Raw genomic sequence first — 25,682 nt, 5'->3', positions numbered from 1 at the left:
CCTACCATCCCTGCTAGCCTGTGGTGGCTTCCATGCATGGTAATCGAGCCCCGGGTGCCTCTTGCATCCCCCAGCCCTGTTAGTGTGTGCACTGATCCCTCACCTTTGCTCCAGCAGCCCTGGGGAAACAGCACAGCTAGTGCTCCTGCAGCTGCCCAGATGTGCATCCTCCTGCCTGCATGCCTGGGACTGCCTCTCCTCCTGCTTGCAGGGGTCAGGAGAGGCTCCCAGCTCAAGGCAGCGACATGAACCGAGTGGGCAAAATCACATTGGGACCTTTCATAACTGTGTTTTCCTCCTGAATTGTTGTTTGCTTCTTGTTCCTAACAGCAAAGCTCTGGGGAGCATCTGTTGTGCTGATGGGATGGAGGGGTTTTGTCTCTTCTCCGCTACAAAAGCACCAGCCCTCGACGCTGAACCCAGCACAGGGCTGGCTGTCTTTTGCAAGTGACTCAAAGGTGTGACCAAAAGGGAAGGGAAAGCAAATGAGGTCAGAAGTGTTGGGCTGGCACAAATATCCAAGCAAGGGTGTTGTGTGGAACACAGGTCCCTGCCCGTGCCCCTCTGGCTTGCCAGGTAGGAAGTCATCATCAGCCATTAAATAACAGACTTGTTCCTCTTGAGCCTTCTGGCTGCAGGGAGATGTGGTCTTCTCCGTAGGAAAACATGCATTTAATACTAGCAGCACAGCAGTTATTGCAACCACCCTGGTTAAGCCAGTGGTAAAGATGGATGAAGTGGATCAAGGTCAGGTCAATTAAAATCAGCCCAAGCCTTATTTCCAAGGCTCTGCAACACAGTTGCGTGCGATGAATGCACTGTGCAGTCCTGGTGCTGACACTCCTGGAAAGAGCTGAGTTTGCAGAGCACGTGCATTTGCTAAGCAGAAAAAAAAAACACCAAAAACCCCTTACTGCACCATTCCCTGTCAATGGAGCCAGTTCAGCTCCACTTGCCTCTTTCTGACCTTTGCTAACAAGTCATCTCCTGGCAGAAAACTACCCACATGTTATTTTTTACCTTGTAATTTTCTTTGATCTCAAATAAAGTCTCTAAGTGACCTATGTCCTCCCAGTGCAGATGACACATCGAGCAAGGCTCTGCCCACAAAGGAACATTAGAAAGCACCATGTACTCACACTGGGACCATTATTGTTACAGATGCTTTGAACCAGAAGTCAGACCTCAAATATATGATGCTGTGGGACATTCTCCAGGCAAAATAGGTGTTTTTCAAGTGGCTGCTAAAAAAGACCCATGAAGTGGAGGTGAAATAGTCCGCCTGAGCCAGAGCTCACTTTGCCCAGGGACAGTTTCATACCCAGTTGCTAATTTGCACACTCAGGCTTTGTATTTCTGCCCAGAACCTCCATGCACAACCAGGGGAGTTTTACCCAATTTCAGCAATTGCAAAGCTTTGGGAGCTTGGAACAATGTCACCTTTTGGTGACTCCAGAAATCACAAGTTTTCGTGCAAACAACAGCTGCTGCTTATTCCCACTGGTTTCCCATCAGCCTGGGGTAGCACTGTGCCATCCCACAGGCTCCTGAAAGCTCTGAGCAGTTCTGGCACCGTCCTTGGCAGCTAAGAGTTACTTCCCCCTGCCAGTCACTAGTTTGTAAAGAATATTTTTGCCAGTTAGCTGTGGCTAATGTGTTTTTATTTTTTACAGTATGGATACAGTCAGGGCACCTCTGAAAGGTGGTACTCCATAAAAGAGAACATGTTGGTGAACTTTCTCCCCAGCCAAACCCTGCACTTTTCCCACGGGCTCCGCTGCAGTGCACGTACCCAAATGACCTTGGGATTCAAGCTGAAAAACTGCTGTTTCCTCAATGCCTACTTGGCTTTGGGGCAGAAATTCCATCACTGCTCTCATGGCAAAGCTGGGGAGGAGTGGCAAGGGATGCCAGTGGCGTTTTCCTGTGGAGCAATGACTCTGTAGCATGTTCTGCACTCACTGAGCAGTGCCTAGCACCAGTTTGCAATCCCCACTTTCAGGGCTGCTCGCTCCCCTGGGCTGTTTCATGTCACCTTGCTGGGGTGGCAGCGTGGCTGTGACTGCCCGGTGCTGGAGGAGCGCCCAGCCCTCGCCATCCCCGCGGGCAGGGCTCCGGTGTAGCTAATCCCCTGCTGCCAGCTTCCACAAACAGTGTCCTTCTGGTGTAAACACAGCTGGGGAAGAAAAGGAAACTTCATTTCCCAACCATTTGTGGTAGCCGTCACACCTACAGCCCCAAATGCTTTCTCTGTTTATGTGCCAGAGCATGTAATAACAGTATTTTACATTAACATAGTGATTTTCATCTCCAAGGCTACCAGCAGAGCTGGCCTGAGGTCTGGGGATGGCCTTGCCTGTGCAAGTGAGAACAAAATGCAGAAGAAAACTGCCACAAAACCATGGTCCTTGGCTCTGCAGTGACTTTGGAAACATCACCTGCCTGCTCAGCACCTTCCAGGCAGCTTGGATCTCACCTCACCCAGGGCTGCACCAGGACTCAAGGGAGATTCGCTCTGGGGAGTGGTTCCACCTTGCAGATTTGCCTTTAGCTAAATGGGTGCAACTTTGCGGCTGCTTCAAGACTGGAGCAGCTGAAAGCTCTGCTCCTCCAGATCAGAGAGGCTGTGCCCGGCAGGGAAGAGCAGGACTTTGCCCCACCATCCCTGGCACAGGCTGCCATGTGCATCACCTGTGGGAGAGGAAGGCAGGAGGCAGAGGAGCAGTGTGGAACATGGTCAGCAAAAATCAGAAACGACACACTGAGCCTGGGTGTGCGGGAGCTGAAAGCAGGTGTAGGATGGACCAAACAAGGCCAAAAAGCCTGGGACAAAAGAAGAGTCACTGGGTAGCGACTTTGCCAGCAGGAAAGAGGGCGAGGGGTGGTCGTTCCTCAGCTGAACGATTAAGTCCTTTTTAGGTTAAAAAAGTAAAAATTGTTGTATTGGCTTAAGACTGCAACCAAAGTCGGAGCGCGCGTTCCCGCCCCGGGAGCTGTTTCTGTCCTACGCTGTTACCCCCGCGTTTTCTTTTCTACGGTGTTACCGGGGGCGCGCGGGGCGGGGCTCCGGGGGCTCGGGGCGGGGCCAGCTCTGCCCGCCGGGGCGCGCGGGGCGGGGCGGGGCCAGCGCGCGGCGCGGCGCGGCGCGGTGCGGTGCGGTGCGGACAGCGGCGGCAGCAGCAGCAGCAGCATGGAGCGGGGGCTGCGCGTCTTCGGGGACCCCAAGGTGAGGGAGCGGGGGCTGCGCGTCTTCGGGGACCCCAGGGTGAGGCGGCGGCGTGGCCGGGGGCGCCGGGCTGGGGACGGGACGCGGCCAGGGGCAGAGGTTGCCGTGCCCCGGAGCTGGGAGCCGCGCCGTGCCCCCGGGGCCGGGGCCGGAGCGTGCCCCCGGGGCTGAGGTGCCGCGCACCGGGGCTGGGGGCCGCGCCGTGCCCCGTAGCCGAGACCCCGCACACGCAGCCGGGGCGGGAGTCGGGCTGCCCGGCGCGGGGAGCGGGGACGTGGCCGGGGCGCGGCGGCCGAGCCGTGCGGGTGAGCCCTGGGGGCCGCTCGGCGGTACCGGGCAGGGACCGCGCTGCCCGGGCCCAGGGACCCGGCAGGAGCTGCTCGGGGGTCCCGGGGGTCCCGCCGCCGCAGCGCCCGCCTGGGTCACCCTGAGCTGGGGCACGGCTGGAGGCACCAGCGCTGAAGGGTCCGGTGCCCCAGCCGTTGCCTTTCTCCTAAACCACATATCTTCTCTGGGCGTTTTTGTTTCGGGATTTGTTTTTATTGTGTTGTGGGTGGGTTTGGGGTTTTTTTTTGTGTTTCTCTTTTTTCCCCTCTTACACATTTAGTTCAATTATTCTTCAGATACCCAAGATACCATCTTGGAGGCTGCTGCCGGAGCGTGCTCCAGTCTTTTGTTCTTACCATGCGCTGTATAAATACACCTCAGGTGGGATTATACAGTAACATGTCTATTAATCAGATCATTAAAAAGTTGACAAGGAAGAAGATGGCCCATATGTGGTTAGCGATGAACCCGTATCCAAGGGCAGACCCTGCCCGTGCTGTGGGACAGCTCGGCTCTTCGGCTGGGCGCTGGGTGCCGGCGTGTGGGGCGCAGGTTTGCTCTGCCAGGCAGCGCTGGGCTCTTGGTAGGCAGAGAGGGGCCAGGGCAGAGGGCACCAAGAAAAGTGATGTGAGGATCACAGTGGGCCTGATCTGGGAGAACCCCGGTGGTGGCAACTGTATGTGGCTTTACTGGAGAAGATGTCTCTGAAAAGCCATAAAGGTTGGGGGGATTTTGCTGCTGTTTGCATTTACTGCCACTCCCAAACCATTTATCTCTCATCTTGAGCTTACACCAGGGAGGTCTAGTGTACATGGAGAAGCCTGTGTGCATGGGTCTGATTCATGTTTTGTTCTACTGCTACGTGAGGTTTCCCTCTTGGAGAAGGTGACCCATGCAATAGCAGGCAAACCTTGATACCAAAATCCAGCGAATGGCTGACATCGGCTAATGGTTAAAGTCTTTTTAAGAGTACTTCACTTTTGGGAGTTGTTGTCATCTCATCAGCTCCACTGAGAACACAAGCTGTTGGTGCACTGTAGTGATTTTAAAATTTTGGCTGAGAGAAGCAAGTTTTTCTTTCACTTGTGCTTCTTCCTATTTTTTCAGTGTGTGGGAGAGTGGGGTCCCAAAGAGAGAAACCTAGGAAAAACCATGCAGGGTTTGACTGCTAAGATCAGGCTTCTGTTGTCTGGTTGCCGGCAATTACGAGACTGGTTTTCCTGAGTCAGGCAGTCCCTTTCAGTCCTGTGAACCTGCTAAGTCAGGTTTGGGAGGAAAAAAAAATGGGTCTGAAGTCAGTTAATGGGCGCTATTCATTCCCCTGGACCCTCTGCTATTGGGAGCGATCAGTTTTGTGTTTTAGAGATGTTTCTGGTAACTGGAGCAGCTTCGAGCCCTGGCTGAACACTGAGGCTGGGGCTGCCTCCGCGTTTTTCGGGAACTCGCAGACTCCCAGCAACCGCAGTGGGTGAACAGGGAGCTGCTGGGGCTGCTGGAGGGTGACTTTGAACCCTGCTTATCATGGCCATAAAAGAGCAGAAAAGACTGCCATTCCTTAGACGGCGACCATCAGCCTCTTCCCGGCTTCACAACCAGAGCAGAGACCACGTTCTTGCTTGCCGCTGCTCCAGCGCAGGGACTTCAGGACACACGACTCTTCTCCTGCGGCTCCTGTGTGCCTTGAGCAGTGCTGTGGGGAGCAGGATGGGAACGGGGGCTTCTGGGGTCAGGCCCGCACCCTGCCAGCCACGGAATGCTTGTTCCCAAAACAAGCATCACGTCGCGTTGGGCAGGTGCTCCCGCAGGCCCTCCCGGGGCATGCTTTGTGTGTCATGGCATTCCTAATCCAACCTTCCGACGTGCCCTTCGCACCTGGGAACTGGTGGAAATGGCCAGAACTGGCTGTAGCTGTGTCTGTCTTGTCAGTGGTTAGGGGAGCATCTGGTGACCAAATCTGGATGGCACCAAAGATGTCCGCTTGGCTGCAGAGTGCTGGCGGTACCCAGGGAGGTTTGGGTGGGCGTTCTGCCCTGCCCCCTATAACGCTGCAGCCCCCCCTGCTCGAGACAGAACTGCCCATCTGTGCCAAGCTGATAGTACAGGTATTTGCCTTGGGCATGAAACAAATAATAAAAATTTTAGAAGATGATCCTTATTGTGGGGAGTGCAAGTACATGAGGGTGTATCCAGGACGATGTTTTCTTTGGCTTATCCACTTTTTACACACAGCCTGACCCCTGACAGGTCAAAGCGTGGTGCTGCTGAGCATTGAGCTCAGCTGTACCTCAGGCAGTAGGTGCTCGTGCGCATACTCATTCCTTCGGTAACATGGCGCAGGCAAGCGCTCGGATAACCTCCCTGGATCCACTTGTCAAACGTGGTGACAGAAAGAGGCTGGTTTGCTGCTGCACGAAGCACAAGGACTCTGTTTATTGCTGTGAAGCGTTGCCTCGTTCCAGCCCCATGTGGGTGCGAGGTCTGTGGTGGCTCAGGGAGGGATGTGACCCTGCCACCCCCTGGGAGCTGTCTCTGCAGGAGGGGGATGCGCAGCCACCAGCACCTATTAACAGCACCAGGAGCCTTGTACCGAGGTCAAGTAGTGGGTGCCAGGAGAAGTGATACTAAAGGCTGCTCAGCACAGGAGCATCATCCTCCTCAATCACCAAACCCACGCATCCTGTGAATGCTTGTCTAGAAAGCACAAATATTTCTTGCAATGGACCAGTGTGTCGTGTGGGTCTTGCAGTCTTCCACGTTTATCTTAAAAGCCCAAGCTTTAAAGCATATGGTAGATTCGTCTCTAAAATGCATTTGTGGGTGTCATCAGGTTTGAGGACAGTACTGTGCCTCTTCCACTTCACATCCCTCTTGATCCACTCTCACCTCTTGCTTCTAAATGAGCGTCTGTGGTGAGTTTGTGACGAGGCTGCTCCTGACAGCATGCTCTCATAAACCCACTGTTTAGGGAACACATTTCTTTCTTTTTGCAGTAACTGGCATTCATCTTATCTCTTGTTGATTTTTGCTCTCTATTAACATGTTCCTGGCACGTGTATCTAACAATTGACAAATGAGAGCTATAACTACTCTGTTTTTCAGGTATCAAGATCAATAGAGTAAACTTTAAATTACCATGTTTTAATGTGCTGATAAATAATCCTGGGCAAAGTCACTGCTAAAGGTTTCAAACTGATGCAACTTTAGCAGCTGCCTGGATTATCTATTAACAACCACTGGAAAACATCAAAATAAAAGGTGAGGTGGATGTTACTTTTACCGTGGTGTTAGGGCTGATGTTGGTCATTGTATATATTTTTAAAAAGCACTAAAACCACGTAATAAGAGAAATTCCCTCAAGTGCCTTAGCTTGGATGGTACTTTTTATGCCACGTAACAGGCAAACAGAGCAGTTAACTGCTCTGTCATGGTCGGCTGAACAAACCGTGGAGGAAGAGAGAAGTTCTGTTGGGTTGACTGTAGCTGAAAAGACTTTGAATGTTCGGTTACCTTTTAATTTCACTAAATTGAAAATAATCAGACTCAGTCTGTTAACAGAACGTACTTGTCTGCAGTTCCTCATTTTCTGTTTGAATTTATTTTTAAAGCTTGTGAATTTCCAAAGAAAACCTGCTGGTTTTCAGACAAGAAAAGTCACGCCAATGCCCTTAAAACTTCTCCTTTTTTTTAAATCTGAACTAACTTGCTGATATATGTGCTAATAAGTCATGTGCCATGGTTGAGCTAAAATTTTTTTTGCATAAAAATGGAAAGCGCTCGGTCTGCTCAGAGAGCCTTGCTGGGCATTATCTGTGCTGAGGACGCACAATTTATGGCCATTTATGTCTTTTGAACTCGTCCCTCCGGCTTTTCACAACTCTTCAGTGAAACTCTGAGATTTTATTGAGTTGTATGATGGGTTTTTGATGCACTGGCCAGCAGCCAGTGAACTGGCTCCCAGCTGCAGCGCTGCGGAGATGCAGAAGAAGGGCTGGAGAGTGGCTGCACAAGGGTGGTCCTGAGGGTCCTTGCTGCAGCTGGAGGAAGAGCAGAGCTCCTGCCCCAGGAAAACATTTGACAGCTGTGCTGCTTTCTTGTTCTTCATCAGAGCAACCGTTACCATGTCCAAGTTAGCTGTGAGAAAGGAAGGCATGGCTGGTCCCAGAATGGTTGAAGGCTCCTCTCCAGTGCTGGTGGTGCTGTTGGGGTCCTGGACCAAGTGTTGAGATCCCTGTTTAATCTGCATGCACAGGCTTCCTCTCCAAATAAACCAGAGGGCTTGGGGTGGGAGACCACATGTTCATGGGTCTCTGTGCCGAGGAGCAGAGCCCTGGACTGCTGCATTCATCTTGTTTCTGCTTGCTCAAGCATTGTCTCCTGGAGCAAGAGTTCAGAGAAAACTCTTTTATCTTTATCTGGGCACATTCCTTGACTTATAGCAAGGTCACGTCACCCACTTGTATCTGGAAAAGTCTTGTGCTTTGTTTACCCAAAACAAACACGCAGGAAGAGAGATGAAATGTAATCTGCAGCGAGCAGCCTTGTACGGACCTGGAAACCTGCGGGGTTTGTGGGCAAGGCGCCTGGGGAGCCGAGCTGCTGGCTTGTGCCTCTGCTGATTGTGTCCTTATCTAGGGCTGGCTTTTGGTGAAGACCCTTGCAGGCACACCTTTACTTCTCTTGAACGTCCTTTGGTAGTCTTCATAGCACAGATTAGTTCTCAGCTGCAGAAAACGCAACACCCTGCCCCTGCCCAAGCACTGATCTTGAGGAGCTCCACAACTTTTTGAGGAGAGCAGCATTGCACAAGACTTTCTTAGCACTTGGTTTAGGTCCCTCCAGACCCAAAGAAATACATGGCAGGAGAAGGCATGGCCTGTTGCTGCTGTTGGAGAGGATCCTTGCTGCTTTACAAGCATCTCGTCTGCAGTAGTGGCAGGAGGTGGCTTGCATGAACAAAGGACAGCACTGAATTTGCTTTTGCATTCGTGGAAGTGTCATGTTGGGATGTTCTTGCATGAAATGCTTGAGGAATGTTTGGAGTGAAAATATATCCCACATGAGCGAGTTTCAAGCCTGTAACTCCATCAGAAGGTCACAAGGGCTTTTGAAAACCTCAAGGAATGGAGCTTGCATGGTTTTGAAATGGGAATTGGAGCTCAAGAGTGGAAAATGTGCCAGGCATCCACATCTGGTGGGGCAGATCATGCCTGTAGTCTGTCATTTTATCTGCTGCTTCTCAGGACTTTTAGTTCTCATAAGCAGGACTGTATAACTTGAGGTGGGGGGGAAGTTCAGGTTTTGCCCTCTTGAAATCTTCATCCCTGTAGATTCAGATCGTGTCTTAAGGGTAGGAGAAGTGACAGGGATATCTTTTTACAAACTGTGAGCAGCAGTGTCTGTGTGGGTAGTCATGACCCCTGGGCCAGCTGATTGCAACGGTGCAGGATCAGCAGCTCGAGCTGCCCTGAGCATTTGGTATCACATCGGTGCACGTTTCAGTGGCATCTTCATGGCCATCCTATGGAGGTGGCCTGAACAAGCACTGTCCCACCCCAGCAACGATGGCCTTTTGCAGCAGAAGTGGTCAATGAAAACCGTGGCCATGAGTCAGAAGGTGGGTGTCAGGCATCTAGGGCTGCGGGAGGAGATGGGGATGAGAGCGAGCTTGTGGGCATCAGTGCGTGCCCCAGAGATGGGCATTGCCACCCTGCGCTGGGAGCTGGGCCAGGAGTAGTGTCAGCTGCTCGTGGGTGCTTCACGGGAGAGCAAAAGGCTCTGGAGGTGGACAGTTATCCATTGCTTTGCTTGTAGGCACCACTTACTCATTTTTCTTCCAGCTTCTTGTAGTTATCGTTTGATACATACCCTGCCATCAGAGGATTTGTGGGTTTTAATTAGTAACCCTGGGTGGTTTAGTTAGCCATGCAAATACTCAGCTCTCTTCTGAATCCTACTCAGTTCTTACTCTCGGCATCCTGCAGCAATCATCTACACAGGAAAATCTGCGCAGTGTTGTAACTAATAAGAACTTTGTGTGTTAAGTTGCTGCTCTACAGTTTCATTAAAACAATAACAAATGTATTTTGTAAGCTGTTCTGTTGCTTGAAAGAAAACAGTTCTGTAAATATAAAGATCTGGCTGAAACATTTTACAGCTAATATTTTCCTTCCCTGTTCAACTTCCAAATTACTGTTACCATGTTCCTCTCAAAAGTCCCAGCTGTCTAATGCAAAAAGCTTGTTCTTCTGGGGCTTTTCTCCAAAATCCATTGTTTCAACAATTATCAGGGAAAGAGGACTCCAGCGTGAAGAGATCTGAGTTACTGTCCCAGGTTTTAATGGGGTGTTTAAAGTGTTTTATTTTTAAACCAGCTTGTTAGCTTTATGGGGCAACTCTTGGGTTTTTATTTTTTACAGCACATTGGACCATGGGACTAACTCCATGTGCAGGATTAGAAAGCCTTTAAGCTCTGATAATGCCAAGTAATTAACAATATATCAGGAGCCGATTCTTGGAACTGAAGTCAAAGTTTTTGTTTGAGGACTCTTAGCAAATTAATTGATGCTTGGGTGCCTGTGAATTCCAGAAGGAGCAAGCTGGAAAGTGAAGGTGTTTGGGGTTTGTTTTTTTTCACTCTTCCCAAACTCTAAACCATGCAAGCTAAATAAGGGTGGGGCAGTTCCTGAAAATTACGGGAAACAGAATAGATTTCTAAAGATCCATTAATTGTGTGAGCTGAAGCAGCAACAAGCAAATATTTAGACGATATGTAGGTGCTGAAAAATAAACTTTATGATGATAGTATTTAAAAAATATTCTTGTGCTTCCTCTTTGTCCCTGTGTTGGCTGCATTTATACCCATGTTACACCAGCTGCTTATCTCTAAACTTTTGCTGCGGGTCTCAGAGTACGTCACTGATTTCCTCGTTATCTTATTGCAGGTAGAGCTTCATGTCCACCTGGATGGAGCCATTAGACCAGAAACAATCTTGCACTTCGGCCGGTGAGTTGTGGGGGGAGGAAAGCTCTGCCAGCTGCGGTTCAAAGGCATCCTCTCCTCTACTTGTCCAGTTCCTGACAGAAGAGCTTGTGCTGGCAGGCTGGCAGGCGCTTTCCCCTGTGTGTGCTGGTCTCATCTCTGCACAGATGGGTCCTCTGGCTGCACGATGCAAGAGCACTGAGCGCATCCCAAAAGGTCTGCGCTGGTAGCAGGAATGAGAGCGCGGTGGGCATCGGTCCTGTGAGCCGGGCAGGCTAAGAGGAGCCACTGTGAGAAAAGTACAGAAGATGTCTCATGAACAGAGCTGTCTGCCTTTGAAGCGTACCCAGGAAGCAGCAGACTCCGTCTATTCTTGTTTCTTTTTGCACATTCCTAATTGCAAAAGCGAGTGAAATGAAAGCAGGCTGGGAGCGTCGTCTCAGTGGTGGTGCTGTGCCGCAGCCTTGGGAGGCAAAACCAGCTTGGGTGCTGCTGTGTGCCTTTGAACCCCAACTGAGCCAGCACTCGGGGAGGCACGCTTGTGTGATGGTGACCCAGGAAAGCGCTTGGCAGTGACTTGAAGAGAGGTTGTTTCCTTGACAGAGCCCACGTGCATCTTCTTGCCTCCGTGTAGCTTGTGTGGGAAGCACCAGGGTGAACAATTAACTGGTGGGAGGACCTGGCTCCGTGGTTGTAAGCAGAATAAACTTAAGACTTCTTCTGGCTGTCACTATTCAAAAAGCTAATGGAGACCAACAGGTACCCTCAGATTGAGAAAGCAACAAGCTTAAAAGTTTTAGGAAGCAGCTCTTAGGCACAACTCCAGTACTATGGGGAGGACAGCAGTGAGGAGGAGGAGGATGGGAAGTGGTTCTGGCATCTCATGAGCCCAGCGGACTCCAGGGCAGTGCAATCCTAGGGGAAAGTATTCCTTCTAAAGTAGCTTTTTCTGCAGCAAGTGGCCGTACGTTTTGCAGTGCGGTCAGAGCAAAGAGGGTGGATCAGAGATGTCCATCTCATTCGTTGCAGGACATTGGCACGGTGAGCGGAGTCAGGGTTCCTGCTGGCTCTGCCCTTGCCGATGGTGGGCTGCAGGGCTGGAACACGAGTCCTGATGGACAGAAGAGCCGGTGCTGATTCTCTGGGGCTCTGCTGGGTCCCTCCGCCAGCAAAGGAAAAACACCGGTCTAGTCCCCAGGAAGGCTGTAGGAGCCCTGAAGTCCAGGAGGCACCGGCCATCTGAGGATCCTGTGCTTCAATCTTGCTTAGGGCAGAAACCTTCATTGCCCGAGTGTGTGCCGAGTTGCCTCTTATTTTTAAACAGCCCTGGCATCCCCTGCAGCTGCCAGCCCTCGGGTGGAGCAAGTCTGTGCTATTCATGGGCTCTAAAACTAGCGGTCACACAAATATAAAAGCAATGGGGCAGTGCAGGAGTCTGTAGGGAACTGCTTTAATAACCTCACCCTGACACAAGAAGCTGCTTGTGGTCTATTTTTGAAGGTAAAGACCTGGAAATAAATTTGCCAGGCGGTGCCTGACCATATGCAAATAACCCGAAGCTGCTGGGATGCACAAGCCCCCTTGGGCAGTGGCTGAGCTCGGCTTTTTTGAGAAACTTTGGCTTCAATTCTGTCAAGTCTGGGTCAGGCTTTGCATCCCCTCTACCTTGCCAAAGGGTTTAGAACCATGGCAGACCCTCGTGGGCTGGGGTGTCCCCAGGAGAGGTGCCCTCTCTGCGGTGGGATGGTGTGCGTGGCTCTGCCGGTGGCTGGAGGTAGCTCTGGGCAGGATGCTGAGGTGCCCGTGGGCACGAGCACGTTCCCCTGGGGCAACTTTGCTCTGGGAAGGCTCCTGGCTACCAGGAGGGTTGGGTGGGGTAGCAGCAGCTCCCAAAGCCGTGCTGGCAAGCTCTGACTCCAGTATCTGCACTGTGGGTAGTCCCAAAGCACTGTCGCTGCTGGCTGTACAGAGGCAATCCTTTGGGAAGCACAGGAAAGAGACCGGGGAGACAGCTCTGCCATAGGAAACTTTCCCTGGGCAGGTGGAGGAAGACCTGGGCTTGTTCTCGGAGCTGGAGACCGATGTGTCAGTGCCACGGAAAGGGCAAAGCAGGGAGGAAAACCGATGCCTTGGCAGTGATGAATGTCCTCTGTTGAGCGCCAGCAACTTAATCTGTGCAGACTGCATGTGAAGGCTGAGCGTGGGGCTGGTTTCCTTCCTGCCCGAGCAGGGAACGAGCGATGTGTCCCCTGCCCCAGAGTGGGGTCCTTTGGGCTGCTTCCCGGCGGGTTGCTCATCCGGATGGCTGCTGGCATCGGGACGCTAGAGCTGGCTGTGGTGGTTTGTCTCTATTTGCAGAGAGATCCATCGCTCAGCTGTAATCCACTATGGCAGGAAAGAGGATTAAAAACATATCTAGTTATTATTCCTAATTTAGGTTGGCATGTGCAGGGTAACAGGGTGTGGGGTGGGGGTGGCAAAGTCTGCCCAGGGAGCATGCAGCATTCTTGGGGGGCAGCCTCACCAAGCCCAGCTGTCACCCCAGAAGGGACTCCAGGTGCTCCAAGGAAAAATGGTATCTTCCCTCTTGGAAGCATTGAGGTCAACTTTGCCCTCTTCATCCCTTTGGCGAGAGCAGTTGTTGGGATTGTCTTTTGCTCCTGCGAGGGAGTCATCCCCATCAGAGAAGGTGCCACCGCAGTGCTGGGCTTGGGAACCGGCTTGCTCACAGGAGCTGCCAGTGTTAGACCCACAAGCCACAATGCTTGTGTGTGTGTCATTTTTCAAGCCTTTGAGCCTGTGTAAGTGGAAATAAGCTTTTCTAAAGAATTTTGGCAATTCTGAGACTACGGCTAGGAGGTGCCAAGAAATAATCCAAAGACCCTTTAGATGAACTCCTTGTTAAACTTAGAATGTGCTCTGGCTGTGTTCCTGCTGGGTCACTCTGGGCTTGTATTTTGGTTTATTTATGCTTTGCCTGTATTTTGGATTGCCTGCCTTCCTGCTGAGATACAGGGCTGCATCTGTGAGGGGATTTTGGAAGGACCACGTGTGCCATCTTTTCTGTGAAGAAATGGAGGTTAATGCTGCCAGCTAGGTTTGCTGTATGGAATGGAACCATGAAAAATTCAGTAGCCTTCCCTGTCAGTAATATGTGGCTTCATTTCCAGGAAAAGAGGGGTTCCTCTCCCTGGCAGCACTGTTGATGACCTCCTGAACCATGTCAGCTGCAGAATACCAATGACACTTACTCAATTTTTAGGGAAGTTTAATCACTACATGCCTGCCATTGCGTAAGTGCCCTGCTTTGTGCTGCTTCCCCTTCAACCCTTGGCAGGGCCCACTGGCTGATGCTGCTCAGCCTTGGAGCTCACCTTGCCTGTCCCCCGTGTGCCCTGAGGGTGATGGGTCCCTCTGCCGTCCCTACAGGGGTGACCGTGAGGCAGTGAGGAGGATCGCCTACGAGCTGGTGGAAACGAAAGCAAAAGAAGGAGTCATCTACGTGGAGGTCCGGTACAGCCCTCACCTCCTGGCCAACTGCTGCGTGGATCCCATCCCCTGGGGCCAAAGCGAGTGAGTGACCCTGCCGTGCCAGGGGGCTGGTGGGTGGCCAGCCAGCGTGTGTTCAGCCTGGTGTAACCAAACCTTCTCTCTCCTCCAGCGCAGCCAGCGCCGGCACGCTTCCGCTTCTCTTCCCCATCGTTAGGATTTTTCATCTTAAACTATCTCTGCATGGTGCCGTGTCCTAACATCCCTTGCTTTGGGCATGTAATTCTGCATGTGCAGAGCAGCTGTGCTTAAACTTCTGGCTGAAGCCGCTCTTGGTGTGAGGGAAGGCGGTGTTTGGATATGGATTGCCTGCATGCAAAATGTGAATTTGAGCTGGTGGAGACAGAGGGCAGTACTGGAGAGGGCTGGCGGTCTGGCCCCTTCTTTGCATGTCATCCCCTCTGTGATGTGTGCCTCTGATTAAAGCAGTTCTGGGCTCTGTGGCCCCTTGCAAATTGTGCTGTTGAGCCCACATGCTTGCCCCTGCCCAGCAAGCAGTTGTGTGCCCTGATGAGATGCTTTGGCAGGATCAGCATCCAGATCCCTTAGGCTTTTCTAGATCTTGCTATCATCTTTGCATGCTTTTGTGCCTGACATCTGGTAAGTGTGGGCATGGCATGGGTGCAAAAGGTGCTCTTCAGCTCTGGGCAGTCTCGTTGGGCATCTCTGGGTGTTAAGGCGAGCGGGACCCCGGGCAGCCTGGGTTTTGCATGGCGTGTCCTGTAGGGATGCTGACTGGACCTGCGACCCCTGCCTGCCTCCCTGGTGGGTGCCCAGCCTCTCGCTGACCGCTTTTCTTCCCTGCAGGGGAGACCTCACTCCAGATGAAGTCGTTAACCTCGTAAATCAGGGACTACAGGATGGAGAAAGGGATTTCCGCATCAAAGCCAGGTCTATTCTATGCTGCATGCGCCATATGCCAAGTAATGTATTGCAGCTGCCCTGCTGCTCTGCTCCCCTTCCCTGACGCGTGGCGGCGGGTGACATCCCCTGGGTTCAGGTCCCCACAGAAATGCGGGGAAAGCCCCGGTCCCATGGCCCTGGGTCTGATGGGTGCTGAGGAATAGTTTTTTCTTGGTGGGCGTCCTCTGCTCCCTTCACTATGGGGAAGGGATCTGCCAGATGTGAGAGTGGGGGCCTGTAGGCACAGCCAGTATTGGAAAGGGAGACAAAATGGGCTTTTCTGTCCTCTCCTGGGAGCGATGTGGTTTCTGCTCTTACCTCGCTCCCTGCCCCAAGGCTGGAGCTCTCCTTGGGCCAGCTGAAGCTATTGCCACAGCGAGCAGTTGTGTCTGCCGTGACCGTCTGGTGGGTCCGGGAGCAAACAGTCACGGGAGAAGGACCAGGCGTGAGACCTCGCACTGCCCCTGCTCATGGTCATGCTGCTACAGCAGCGTAGCTCTTCATCAGCCTGGATCATGGGTCAGCCAGAGAATCCACTGGCTGCGGTCTCTGCTAGTTTAAGTTGAAAACACAAGTAAAATATACTTAAGTCGCATATATAAAATATTTTTTTATAAAATCAGCAACTCTGAACTTCGTCGGTAACAGGTGCTGTGACCCAGGATAGGAAGAAAACCCAATTTGCAGTGTTCCGTTGGGCTGCCGAGTTCTGTGAACATCTTCCTCTAGGGAAAGATGCAGTCAGAACAAAGTTGTATGACAGTAGCTGTTCTGTGTGAAGACTTTGTTATAAACATCTTCATATCTCACAACAGGTTTATGTAGGCTTAGTAGGCTAGATGGTGGAAAGATTTTTGCTAACGAATACATGGTTAATTTGTGTCTAGAAATGTGAAAAATTATATTCTTGGAAACTGGATGATTTGAGAGTGTTTGTTTTCTTGCTTATACAATCAACCCCAAACAGTATTTGAGAACTTGAACCTTACATTTCTGGTTTCTAGGAAGAAAACTTTTTTCTTCGTAGAAACTGGAAAGCTGTAAGGCAATATCGCACTTGTCTGCAGTTGCAGTTGTGCCGGTACACAAGTGGTACAGGCAGAAGGTGGCGGGAGCATCTGAAGAAATGTGCAGCGTGTGCTTGCACAGCCAGGTGCATTTGCAAACGATGGAGTTGGCACTCTCATGCCTGTGTCCCAGGGCACCAGCTCTTACCCAGAGCCAGTGACGTGCTCGATACGAGAGTCTTTAGCACTGCATTCAGGTTGTGTTGCACAGTGAGGAGCCACCCTGTGATTTGTGAACTGCTGAGAGAAAGGCAGAGGTGCCAGCCAGAACTACCTCATATTAAACTTGTTAATATAATAATGGCTCTAACCCAGTGAGCTGGAAACTGATGAAAAATGAAGGTGAAATTACACATGTTTTATTGTATGTTTATATGATTTTGGGATTGTACGTACACGGCAGGTGCCTGTTAATTATTAACGCTACTGTTTATCTCTGTTTCTTGGCCTTTTTGCTAAGGGAAAGTGCTATGTGAGCTGGTAGATGTGTGTCCTTTCTCAGAGGTTATCTATCCTGAGCAGAGATAGCTCTGAAGTAGTTGTTGGCCCTTTGTGACTTTCTTTCTCACTGATGCCAAAAAGACAAAACTTCGCAATGTTAAAGGTCAGCCTTCCGGGAGGCTGACCAGCTCCTTCCCACCAGGAGTAGCATCTATTGTCCTGCCTGGGGGAGTCGGGGGTGCTGTGCAACAGGGCAGGGCTGTCATACAGGGCTCAGCAGACATCCCTCCCAGCCCAAACTCCTCCATAATGCAACACCTCCGATGGGCTGGTTCTTCCTTGCCCAGCCTGTCACGGGGTGAATGCTCAGGAGCAAGTTGAGGAATTTCTCCCACGCACCGTGTTACAGCACCTGGGTTGTGCAGTTCAGCTTACCTTGGGCCAACTGCCACAATCACCACCGCGTTTGGAGGTTTTTGTTGTTGGGGTTTTTTTCCCCCTGCTCAAAATGAGCAAAAAATCACGATGAGAGCAGTTTTATAGCTGGTAAATGCATTTGATTTGCCTTTCATTGATGATGGACTAGTCAGTTGACAGCTCATATTTGCCTGAAGATGCCAGACCTTTGTTTGTTAGTTTTCTTTTTGAGTGTCAAATTTTAGGAAAGACCAAAGAAAATAGCTTTAGCCTTCTATTTATAACTAGGCTATAGGACCAGGATTTGTTTAGAAAAATGCTGAAGGTGTGACCTTCACAAATGCTTTCTGCTCAACCCTGGCGCTGTCTCTTCCAGGCTGGTCCCCAGAGGTGGTAGAGCTCTGCAAGAAGTATCGAAACAACTCTGTGGTGGCCATCGACCTGGCTGGAGATGAGTCCGTGAAGATGGAGAATTCCTCTGAGCATAGGAAGGCTTACGAGGTTTGTTCAATAAGCTGCTTAAAAGAAATTATAAGAAAAACCATATATTGAGGGGATATGCAGCATGTTATTCTGACTGCAAACAGCTGGTACAGCTTAAATGCGCTGCAGTTATTAAAAACAGTCAGTTGAACAGCAGAAGTATTTGTTTATATTTTCTAAATAATTAATGGCAGGCATCATTGCTTACACATGGCCTTAGAGCTGGAGCTTGGCACGCTACCCTGTAGCACAGAGTGCAATGGGAGTGACATGGAGCCCGTGTCCCCTTGGCAGCACCCCGGGGTCTGCTGCTGCGGCTTGGCAAAACCACCCCCGAGGGTGGAAGAGACTGGCCTTTCCAGTCTGGCAGAAATCTGCCCAAGGAGAAGAGGAGCAGCTGCAGGTTTGAAGTGCTTTTATCTGATCATTTCAAATGCAAACGCTGGAATGGCTTCAGGAGCCTGATCCGAGACTCTCCCTAGACCTCAGTGCTTTGCAGTGCTCGAAGGGGAAGCCTCGTGCCTCGCTTCTCGTTGGTGGGAGTTTGGGGTTGGTGGTCCCCTGCATCAGCGGCAGAGGAGCTTGTGCAGCAGCAGCACTGCTGGAAAGGACAGTGGTTTGCAGGCAGCGCTCAGGTCTGAAGCAGCACAGGGTTTTCTCAGGGTCTTTGTCCCTGTCAGCGGGAGCCGGGAGCCGGTGCAAGGTCCGCCTGCACTGCTGTGCTGGGTGAACTGAGTGGTTCTAAAGTGAGATGCAGGCACAGGGTTTCATTAAGAGGCGGGGAAGTATGCCTCATCCCGCCCTGGTGTGGCACTGTACCCAGGTCCAGACTCCATCTGAAGGATGCGTCTTGTCTGTGCTGGGGGTTCACTCAGGCTCTGAGATGCTGAAGCATCTGTCAACCCCTCATGGCCTGTGTGGCAGGGAAGTACATCCCCATAAATATTGCTGCTGTGCTCCGTGGGGGACTTAGTGCACCAGGGAAGCTGGAGAGACTTGTCATGTCCCTCAAGCAGGCATGTTCTGCCTGGGAGCTCTCTGGGCTGCTGGAGGGGAAAGAGCAGATAACAATGAAAACTCGACTGGTTGCTGGCTGTGGAGGAGCACCGGGAAGGATAGAGCCAAGCATCCTAGGACCACTGTGTCCAAAGAAACAGGGATCATTGGAGGAGAAGCCAAGGGAATTGCCATGTGTCCTTGGACAAATGGTTTGAAAAAGTGATTAAAGCATTTCTGGGAAGGTATACCCATGGGTGGACGTTAGACACAAGCTCCCTCCTGGATGGAGAGGCTCAGACTTCAGCAGCCAGGAGGATTAGTGGGGAAGGGTCCTTGTGCATGTGCTTTTCCTGACCCCTCTGCTCCTGTTGTGATAGTTAGGGATGCCTGTCTTCAGAGTGGGGGGTGAGAGTTTCTGCTTTCTTTCATCCTCTGTAGAAGCAAGTGGAAAATCTCTGTGCTGGTGTGAATCTGTCTCTCTTCTTGGTCTGGTACTTCAGCCCAAAAGAATTTTTTATTTTAAAAAGTGTCAACAATTAGCTGTTTGGGAAAAAACAGCACTGACTTAAATGTAGGGAGCACAGAGTGCCTTTCAGGTTGATGCACACAAGGCTCCTCTGAAGACATCCTAGGTAAAGCCTGGCCTGATTTACACTGGGGTTCTGTGTGCAGCACATGAGGAGCTGAAAATTAAGTAACTGAAAAAAGACCTGAGTGAAAAGGTCTGAAGGAGTGCCCAGGAAGCACGTCTGCTGCAAGACGGGGCTTGCAGCCTGCCTGCCGCTGCCGGCTGGGTGGCCCTTCTCCAGCAAGGCAGGAGCCAGGCTTCCCCCAAGGTTGTATGGCTTCCCAAAGCCCAGGTAGTGGCCATCCTGGCAAGGGATTTCTTGGGATGGCCACAGAGAGCATCTCAAACTGCTCCCAAAGCTGCACCCGTAGGGTGGTCCCGGCTGGGCTGCCTCTGTCCCCAGTGCTCAGTGTCTGAGCTGAGCGTTGCTTCATCTCTGCCCTGGGGGCTTTTAAGTTCTCCCATTTGGTTGCAGCCAGCCAGAAGAGGAGGAGTTTCAGACAGGAGCTGCTGCAAGGTTTGTGGGGAAGGGCAGGGGGTGGAGGAGGGAGAGCTTAGAGCTTTTGCTGTCTAGAGGAGACAGCGGTGAGCTCAGCCGGTATTTAAAGACCCTGAGGAGTCTGGCTGGGCTGCAGGGGAAGGTAACCAGGCTTTCTAAGTTTCTGTGTCTGGCATTCCCGAGCTCTTCTCCTAGCCTGTGCTGCAGCAGAGAGCATGCGCCTCTCATGGTGCAGGGCTCGTGATTTGGGGGCTCTTCGCACAGAGTTGTGCCCCCAAGAGTGGTGCCAGCCCAGGGGTTTGCTGACCATGCTGCAGGCGATGGGAAAGGACCGTGTCCTCCCTTGTTTTGCAGGAAGCTGAAAGATGTGGGATTCATCGTACTGTCCATGCTGGGGAAGCCGGCCCGCCTGCCATCATCAAGGAGGTACGGGGAGCTCCTGGTTGGGGCTGGGAGACTGGCAGGGGTGGGAAATGCCCCTGCACCCCCTGCACTGGGGAGAGAGGGACCCATGTCCTCTGTCCTCATAGAGCAGAGCGAACATCGGGAATGCAGGCAGAGATCTGGCCCCGATGGCTCTGAGAAAGACCTCCCCAGAGCTGGCTTGGTGGGGCAGGGCTCTGGGCGGGCAGGAGCCCAGCTGGTGCTCGGAGGCTGTGTGTGGTTTTCCTGTGCTCTCTAGGCAGTTTATCTCCTGAAGGCTGAGCGCATTGGCCATGGCTACCGTGTCCTGGAGGACCCTGAGCTCTACAAGGAGCTTTTGGGAGCAAAGATGCATTTTGAGGTAAGGATGCATGGTGTGGGTATGACAGCCAGGTAGCTGCTGTCTGAGTGCAAAATCAGCCCTTGTTTGTGCTGTGCTGCAGCCAGGGACACGACCTGACATGTGCGTGCTTTAGTATCGACACATGTGTGTTGATGTTGCCGTTGAATCCAGATGCCCAAAGATCTGCAGCAGAAACGGTGGAGACACCTGACTGTTTGCTGGGATCTTTGCTACACGGAGCACTGGTGCGCACAGCAGCTTGCAGGAGGTGTGTAGCAGAAACAAACAGATCCTGGTCTGGCTAAGGATAAATTTTAGAGGGCTTATTCACTAATTTGTATACCTCAAGCCTCCTACCACAAATCAGGCTGCTGTACCAGAGCCTGTCTGGTTAGAGGGTGGAAGTGACTGGGAGTTACTGTGCATGGGCAGATTTCCTTGGCTTTTCCGCAGGATGGGTGTATCCAACTAATATATGGAATATTTATGTATGTACTTAACGCCAGTGGTTTCTTAACTGTGGTCAACACATGGCTGGTGGCTGGCTGGCCACGGGAAACATCCCGGGGGCTCGTGCTGCTGCCACATGGGCTGTGGGCTCTTCACATCTGTGTCCTGGGATGTGCACTGGTCCATTGGAGTAGCACCGAGGGGCAGCTGTGAACAAAGCTCTAAACCTGTATCTGGCTTTACCAGCGTGCTTAGCTATCTGTGTACACAGCTGGGGTTCAGATCTGTGTGGTTGATTCTCATTTTCGTGTTTAACATCCCCAAACAGGTCTGCCCTTTGTCCAGTTATTTCACTGGAGCATGTCTTCCAGACTTTGGGAAACACCCAGTAGCACAGTAAGACTTCTCAATTATGTTCAGTCTTAAATAACCGCAATTTGGGTTGATTATAGCTGCTTTATTGCTTTACAAATCTAACGTACATTAACCGCTTAGGACAATGTAGTGCATCCTCACCCTTTGGCTCCGAGGGTCCCCGTGCAGCTGGAGGGGGTCCCTTGGGGAGGCTGTGGTGTCTCTCCTGCCCCTGCTCTCAGCTGTGGGGTATGAGATGCTGCATGCTGGCTGCTAGCCCTGGTTTGTGGGTGAGAGCTGAGGTTGCTGAACCTCTAGGTACAAGATGCCCTGCTCCTTGCTGCACCGCAGCAGCAGATCAGTGCAGAGCACTGGCGAGACAAGCCAAGCCCTGTGTTTATGCACAGCAACACAAGCTGCAGGGACAGCTGTGAGGTCTTGGCTTTTACTGCATTTTACCCTGAGAAGTGCACGACCGGTGCTGCATCCCAGTGTTTTGCCCACCACGCCGGTTCAACCCAAGTTTCTTGCAGATTTAGGAAGGATCGTGCTAACTATTCTATAAACACGGATGACCCCCTCATCTTTAACTCCAATATTGACAAGGATTATAGCATAGTGAAGGACTACATGGGCTTCACTGAAGAGGATTTCAAGAGAGTGGTAAGTTGACTTTGGCTGGACGCTTTGCTGATGTCCCGGTGCAGCCCAGGACAACCTGCTGGTTTTCTTTATAAGCTGAAGAGTTTTTAATGGAAGTCAGAAAATCTCACGCTGGCTTTGTAAGCAGGAGGCTGGGGGAGGGATGCTGGGAGTGCTGTGGGGATCAGGGGGATGTGAGTGCAGGGTGGGCTCTGCAGGGGCTGCATCATTTGGGCTGACTGCTTTGGGCTTAATGGGGAGCAGGTCAGGGTGTAAATTGTCCACTGACGTCCTTGCAGCAGGTCACAGCAGTAAGGAAGGTAGGTGACTGGGGTTTTTTTTTGGTTTTTTTTTTTTCTTCTGGATTTAGAATTGCAGGTAGGTTATTTCAAGGCCTGGCCCAGAAATTAGCAAGATTCAGCAGGTACGAAAATGCTTGCAGATTTTGCATAACATCAGCATGCAAAAACTGAGTTGGAAACAAAGTGACTGCTGGCTTCCATTTGGCACACACAGTCATTTATGTGTCTTTGATTACATCCTTGATTTTCTAATTATTCACCCAGGACAGAAAGACGGGATAGCTGTTAGGAGGTTGACTGGGTACCAAGCAAACCTGTCCTTGTTTGCATTTAGAGTCATGCTCCACACTTTCACCTACATGTCTCCAAGGATACTTGCTTGGATTGGGAAGTGCAGGATGCATCAGTCCTGCTCTCAGCTCTGGCTGGAGGAACAAATCCCTTTCTCCTAAAGACATCACCCTCTCTGGGTCTGGAAGGAGGAACGCGGACAGCTCTGGGATCCTGGACCCAGCTGTCCTGCTGCCAGCTGTCCTCTTCTGGCAAAACCAGGTTGTTCCCGTGTAATAGAAGAGAAGTCCCTGCGGAAGGCGGCCGAGCAGGTTAAATCGCACAGCCAGGCTGTGTCCCAGCGGCATGTCCCTGTGTCCCGTCAGGCTACCACCACCTCTGTGCCAGGAGGGGCCCTTGTCCAAAGGGCAGCTGGGAGCATAGGAGCGGGTCTGCAGTGCGTATCCTAAAAACTTTAAAGTGTTTAGAGACCTTTGCTTTGTGCCTGCCTCATTCCTCTTGGGACTGTTGCGAGTGATGGGCTAGAGCCCTGTAAAACAAGGCCCTGGAGATGAATCTTGGAGGGGGAACTCTACACCCTCCCTCACCTGTTGCTGCTCAGGGCGAGATGCTGGGCTGCACACAACCATGTGTCTGTGTCTGGTGTGTCATAATGTCTCTCTTGTGTCCCTCCTCTGCCCCCCCAGAACATCAACGCAGCTCAGTCCAGCTTCTTACCCGAGAAGGAAAAGCAGGAGCTGCTGAACACGCTGTATGAAGCCTATGGGATGGTCCCCAACGCATTGTGACCCATCCCTGTGAGCCAGCATGGAGCGGCCCTTCTTCATGTGTGCTTGACTCCTCTGTGCTAGTGGGAGCACCAGGAGATGTGCCCAGAGTTGGTCTCTATTACTGGCAGCCCTGTGTTAACCCTCACAAGTGCTCAGCAGAATCAGCTATCACATATACCTATCTATACCCTCCCAAACTCCCCCAAATGGATATCCAGCTTCCTGTCTTGCTGTTCTGCCCGCAGACGGAACCTGCCTCCTAGACTGACTCCCTTCACCATTTGCCAGTGTTTCTGTACCACAAATGTGGACAGAAGAACCTCCCCCGCATTTTTTTTTCCCCTCTTCCCTTGCTTTATCTGTCCTGCCTCACTGCCTAGCCGTCGCCTGCAGTGCAGAAATAACCACCTTTAACTGTGACTGTAGCCTGGGTGACTTCACCTTTCTAGGAAAAAGGTGTGTCAGTGCTGAGAGGGAGTGAGCAGGCACTCCAGAAACAGGGTTTAGGAAGTTGGAACATATTTTTACCATTTTGGGCCAAAATCTGCCTTCTGGGACTTTTCCCAGTTCTGTACTTATCCTGGAGAATTCCTGTGAACTGCAGTTTGCTCTTCCTCTAGCTTTGTTTAGGACTTGGAAAAAACATGATCAATCGACTGTTTTAACTACTCTGCCCTCCTCCTGACTTGATGTAATCTTTAGGCGCTATTAAAACTGAATGAGTAAATTAATAAGCTGGGGCCCAATGTCACATGTTCACTCTGGTCCCATCTGAATTGCTTCTCTCATTCAACCACGGTGCTGGCTGGAAGTCAGATCTTCAGTTTGGTGGAGAATTTATACAGAAGTATTCACCATAAGCCATTATGGTGCATTATAGTATTTTTACTTAATACACAATAGAGCTGTGCAGCCAGAGAAGAGACCATCATTTTCTTACGTGAGTGTGTGCTGTGCTTTAGCATCCTAGGTGTCTGCCAAGGTGCTTACTCCAAAGATACTGTACCAAAAAGTTGCCTTTGACAAGGGGCCGTGGTCACACACTCACAGTGTGTGAGACTGGTCCAGTCTCAGCCAGCAGCGACTGCGTGCTGGGAGTATTTCCATGCTTTCTGGGCTTCCATATTTGTCTTCTGAGTAAAATACTCATCTCTGAAGTATGTGGTGCATATATATACACACAGATATATATATATAGCTAGATAGATGGATATGAGAGAGTGAATTTCTTACTTTTATAAAACAAATGATAAAGCATCATCTTTAAGATCATGATTGCAGTAAGAACCAGGCTTTTTTGGGTAACTTTTTCTCCAAAAATTGTTTCTGAAGAAGAGTTGCTTGTTTGGATTCTGGGCAGTTGATTGTTAATCCTGTTTAATAAAATAACAGATTTATATTAAAAGATAAATCCTCCTGCCTTTCTGTTCAAGGGTGACTGTTAGGAACTGGGGTCTGTGGTCCACAAGGTGAGCCATCGTACCCCTGCTAGAGCACAGGGTTAATCGGTCGGGGTGATGGGGGCTGTGGCAGCTCGATTCCTGACTTCTGCCAGCTCGGAGCACTTTGACAGCCACAGGGAAAGTTTCCCTGCTCCCTTGCTAGACAGGCAAGTTGGATTTATGGAAGCAGGTCGTTCCAACCTCACGTGTCCTCCCTTCGGTAAGCAAAGGGGTGCATATCACTGCTAGAAGCAGTGTTGCCATCGCTGCGTCCTCTCGCTTTTTCTGGCACATATCAAAAACAGTTTATGGGGTGGGTTTTTTTTTCCCCTGTTTCCCGAGTTGTGCACGGTGGGTTGATGCTAAGGGCCAGAAGTGATGCAGCCTGGGCTGCCGGGCTGTTGGACTGCACTGTCAGCTCGGGCAGAGAGTGTTTGCTGAAAGACTTTCTGATCGTTTAGTGCTGGGTTAGAGTTTCAGGAAGTCTGGCAGGCCCCTATATTCAACCGAAACGAAGGGCTGGGAGCACACGTGTGCTCAGCAGCTTTTGCACGTCAGGATGTCGCTGGATTAAGCCAGAGCCCTTGGTCTTTCAGCACAGTCAGCAGCGGCAGCTGAGCTGGCTCTTTCACTTGCAGGGGGAACCTGATGCCTCTTGCCTGTCCTCTGAAGGTAGCTGGCCAACAGGTCCCCCTAATCATCTGCCTAAATGTATTTCTGGAACAGATATTTTCTGACCAGGGAGAGCTAAGATTAGCCCACATTTGGCTGCTGGAGGTCTTGCATGGTGCACAGTCCCTCTGCACCCGCCTTTCAGCTTTCTCTGGATGTGTCAGCGTGAGCCAAAAATACTGTTCAGTGGCAGTGAGGAGAGCTGGAAATGGGGCTTAAAGACCCAACTGTGCGGTCAGCCAAGCCCAGCAGCTACCTGCTGTTTTGCCCCTGGGAATGGGAAAATGGGAGCAGGCTCTTGGCTGCTGGCCGGGCAGAGCTGCAATAGCATCCAGGCAGCTCCGGCAGCCGAGCTGGTTTGCAGCTGCCAAAGCAGCAGATGCAGCCACTACCTGGCTGCCAAACCCTTGTTCCTTGTGGGGACCGGAGCTTCAGACATCTCTGTGCTGGTCCCACAGCCATCGCTTCTCAGAGGCCCACAGACAATTCTCCCTGTCTGGCAGCTGCTTCTCTGCTTATTTATGGCCTTGTTTTC

The 25,682-nt window shown here is 51.3% G+C and overlaps 1 protein-coding gene across 1 annotated transcript; it reads left to right on the top strand.

Moving 5' to 3' along the window:
• The first annotated feature begins 3,112 nt into the window (after positions 1-3,112).
• ADA (adenosine deaminase) lies at positions 3,113-24,444 on the top strand. The gene is made up of 11 exons (XM_055813712.1): positions 3,113-3,226; positions 10,495-10,556; positions 13,703-13,825; positions 13,962-14,105; positions 14,889-15,004; positions 17,286-17,410; positions 19,813-19,884; positions 20,141-20,242; positions 21,003-21,070; positions 21,562-21,691; positions 22,950-24,444. The coding sequence occupies exons 1-11, from the start codon at positions 3,191-3,193 to the stop codon at positions 23,049-23,051; spliced, it is 1,080 nt and encodes a 359-aa protein (XP_055669687.1). The 5' UTR covers positions 3,113-3,190; the 3' UTR covers positions 23,052-24,444.
• The last annotated feature ends 1,238 nt before the right edge of the window (positions 24,445-25,682 follow it).

This window comes from Falco peregrinus, chromosome 9 (assembly GCF_023634155.1).
Source record: "Falco peregrinus isolate bFalPer1 chromosome 9, bFalPer1.pri, whole genome shotgun sequence".
In the NCBI taxonomy this organism is placed as follows: Eukaryota; Metazoa; Chordata; class Aves; order Falconiformes; family Falconidae; genus Falco; species Falco peregrinus.
Note: the sequence above shows the minus strand (reverse complement) of the source record. Positions and strands in the feature narration are given on the sequence as shown.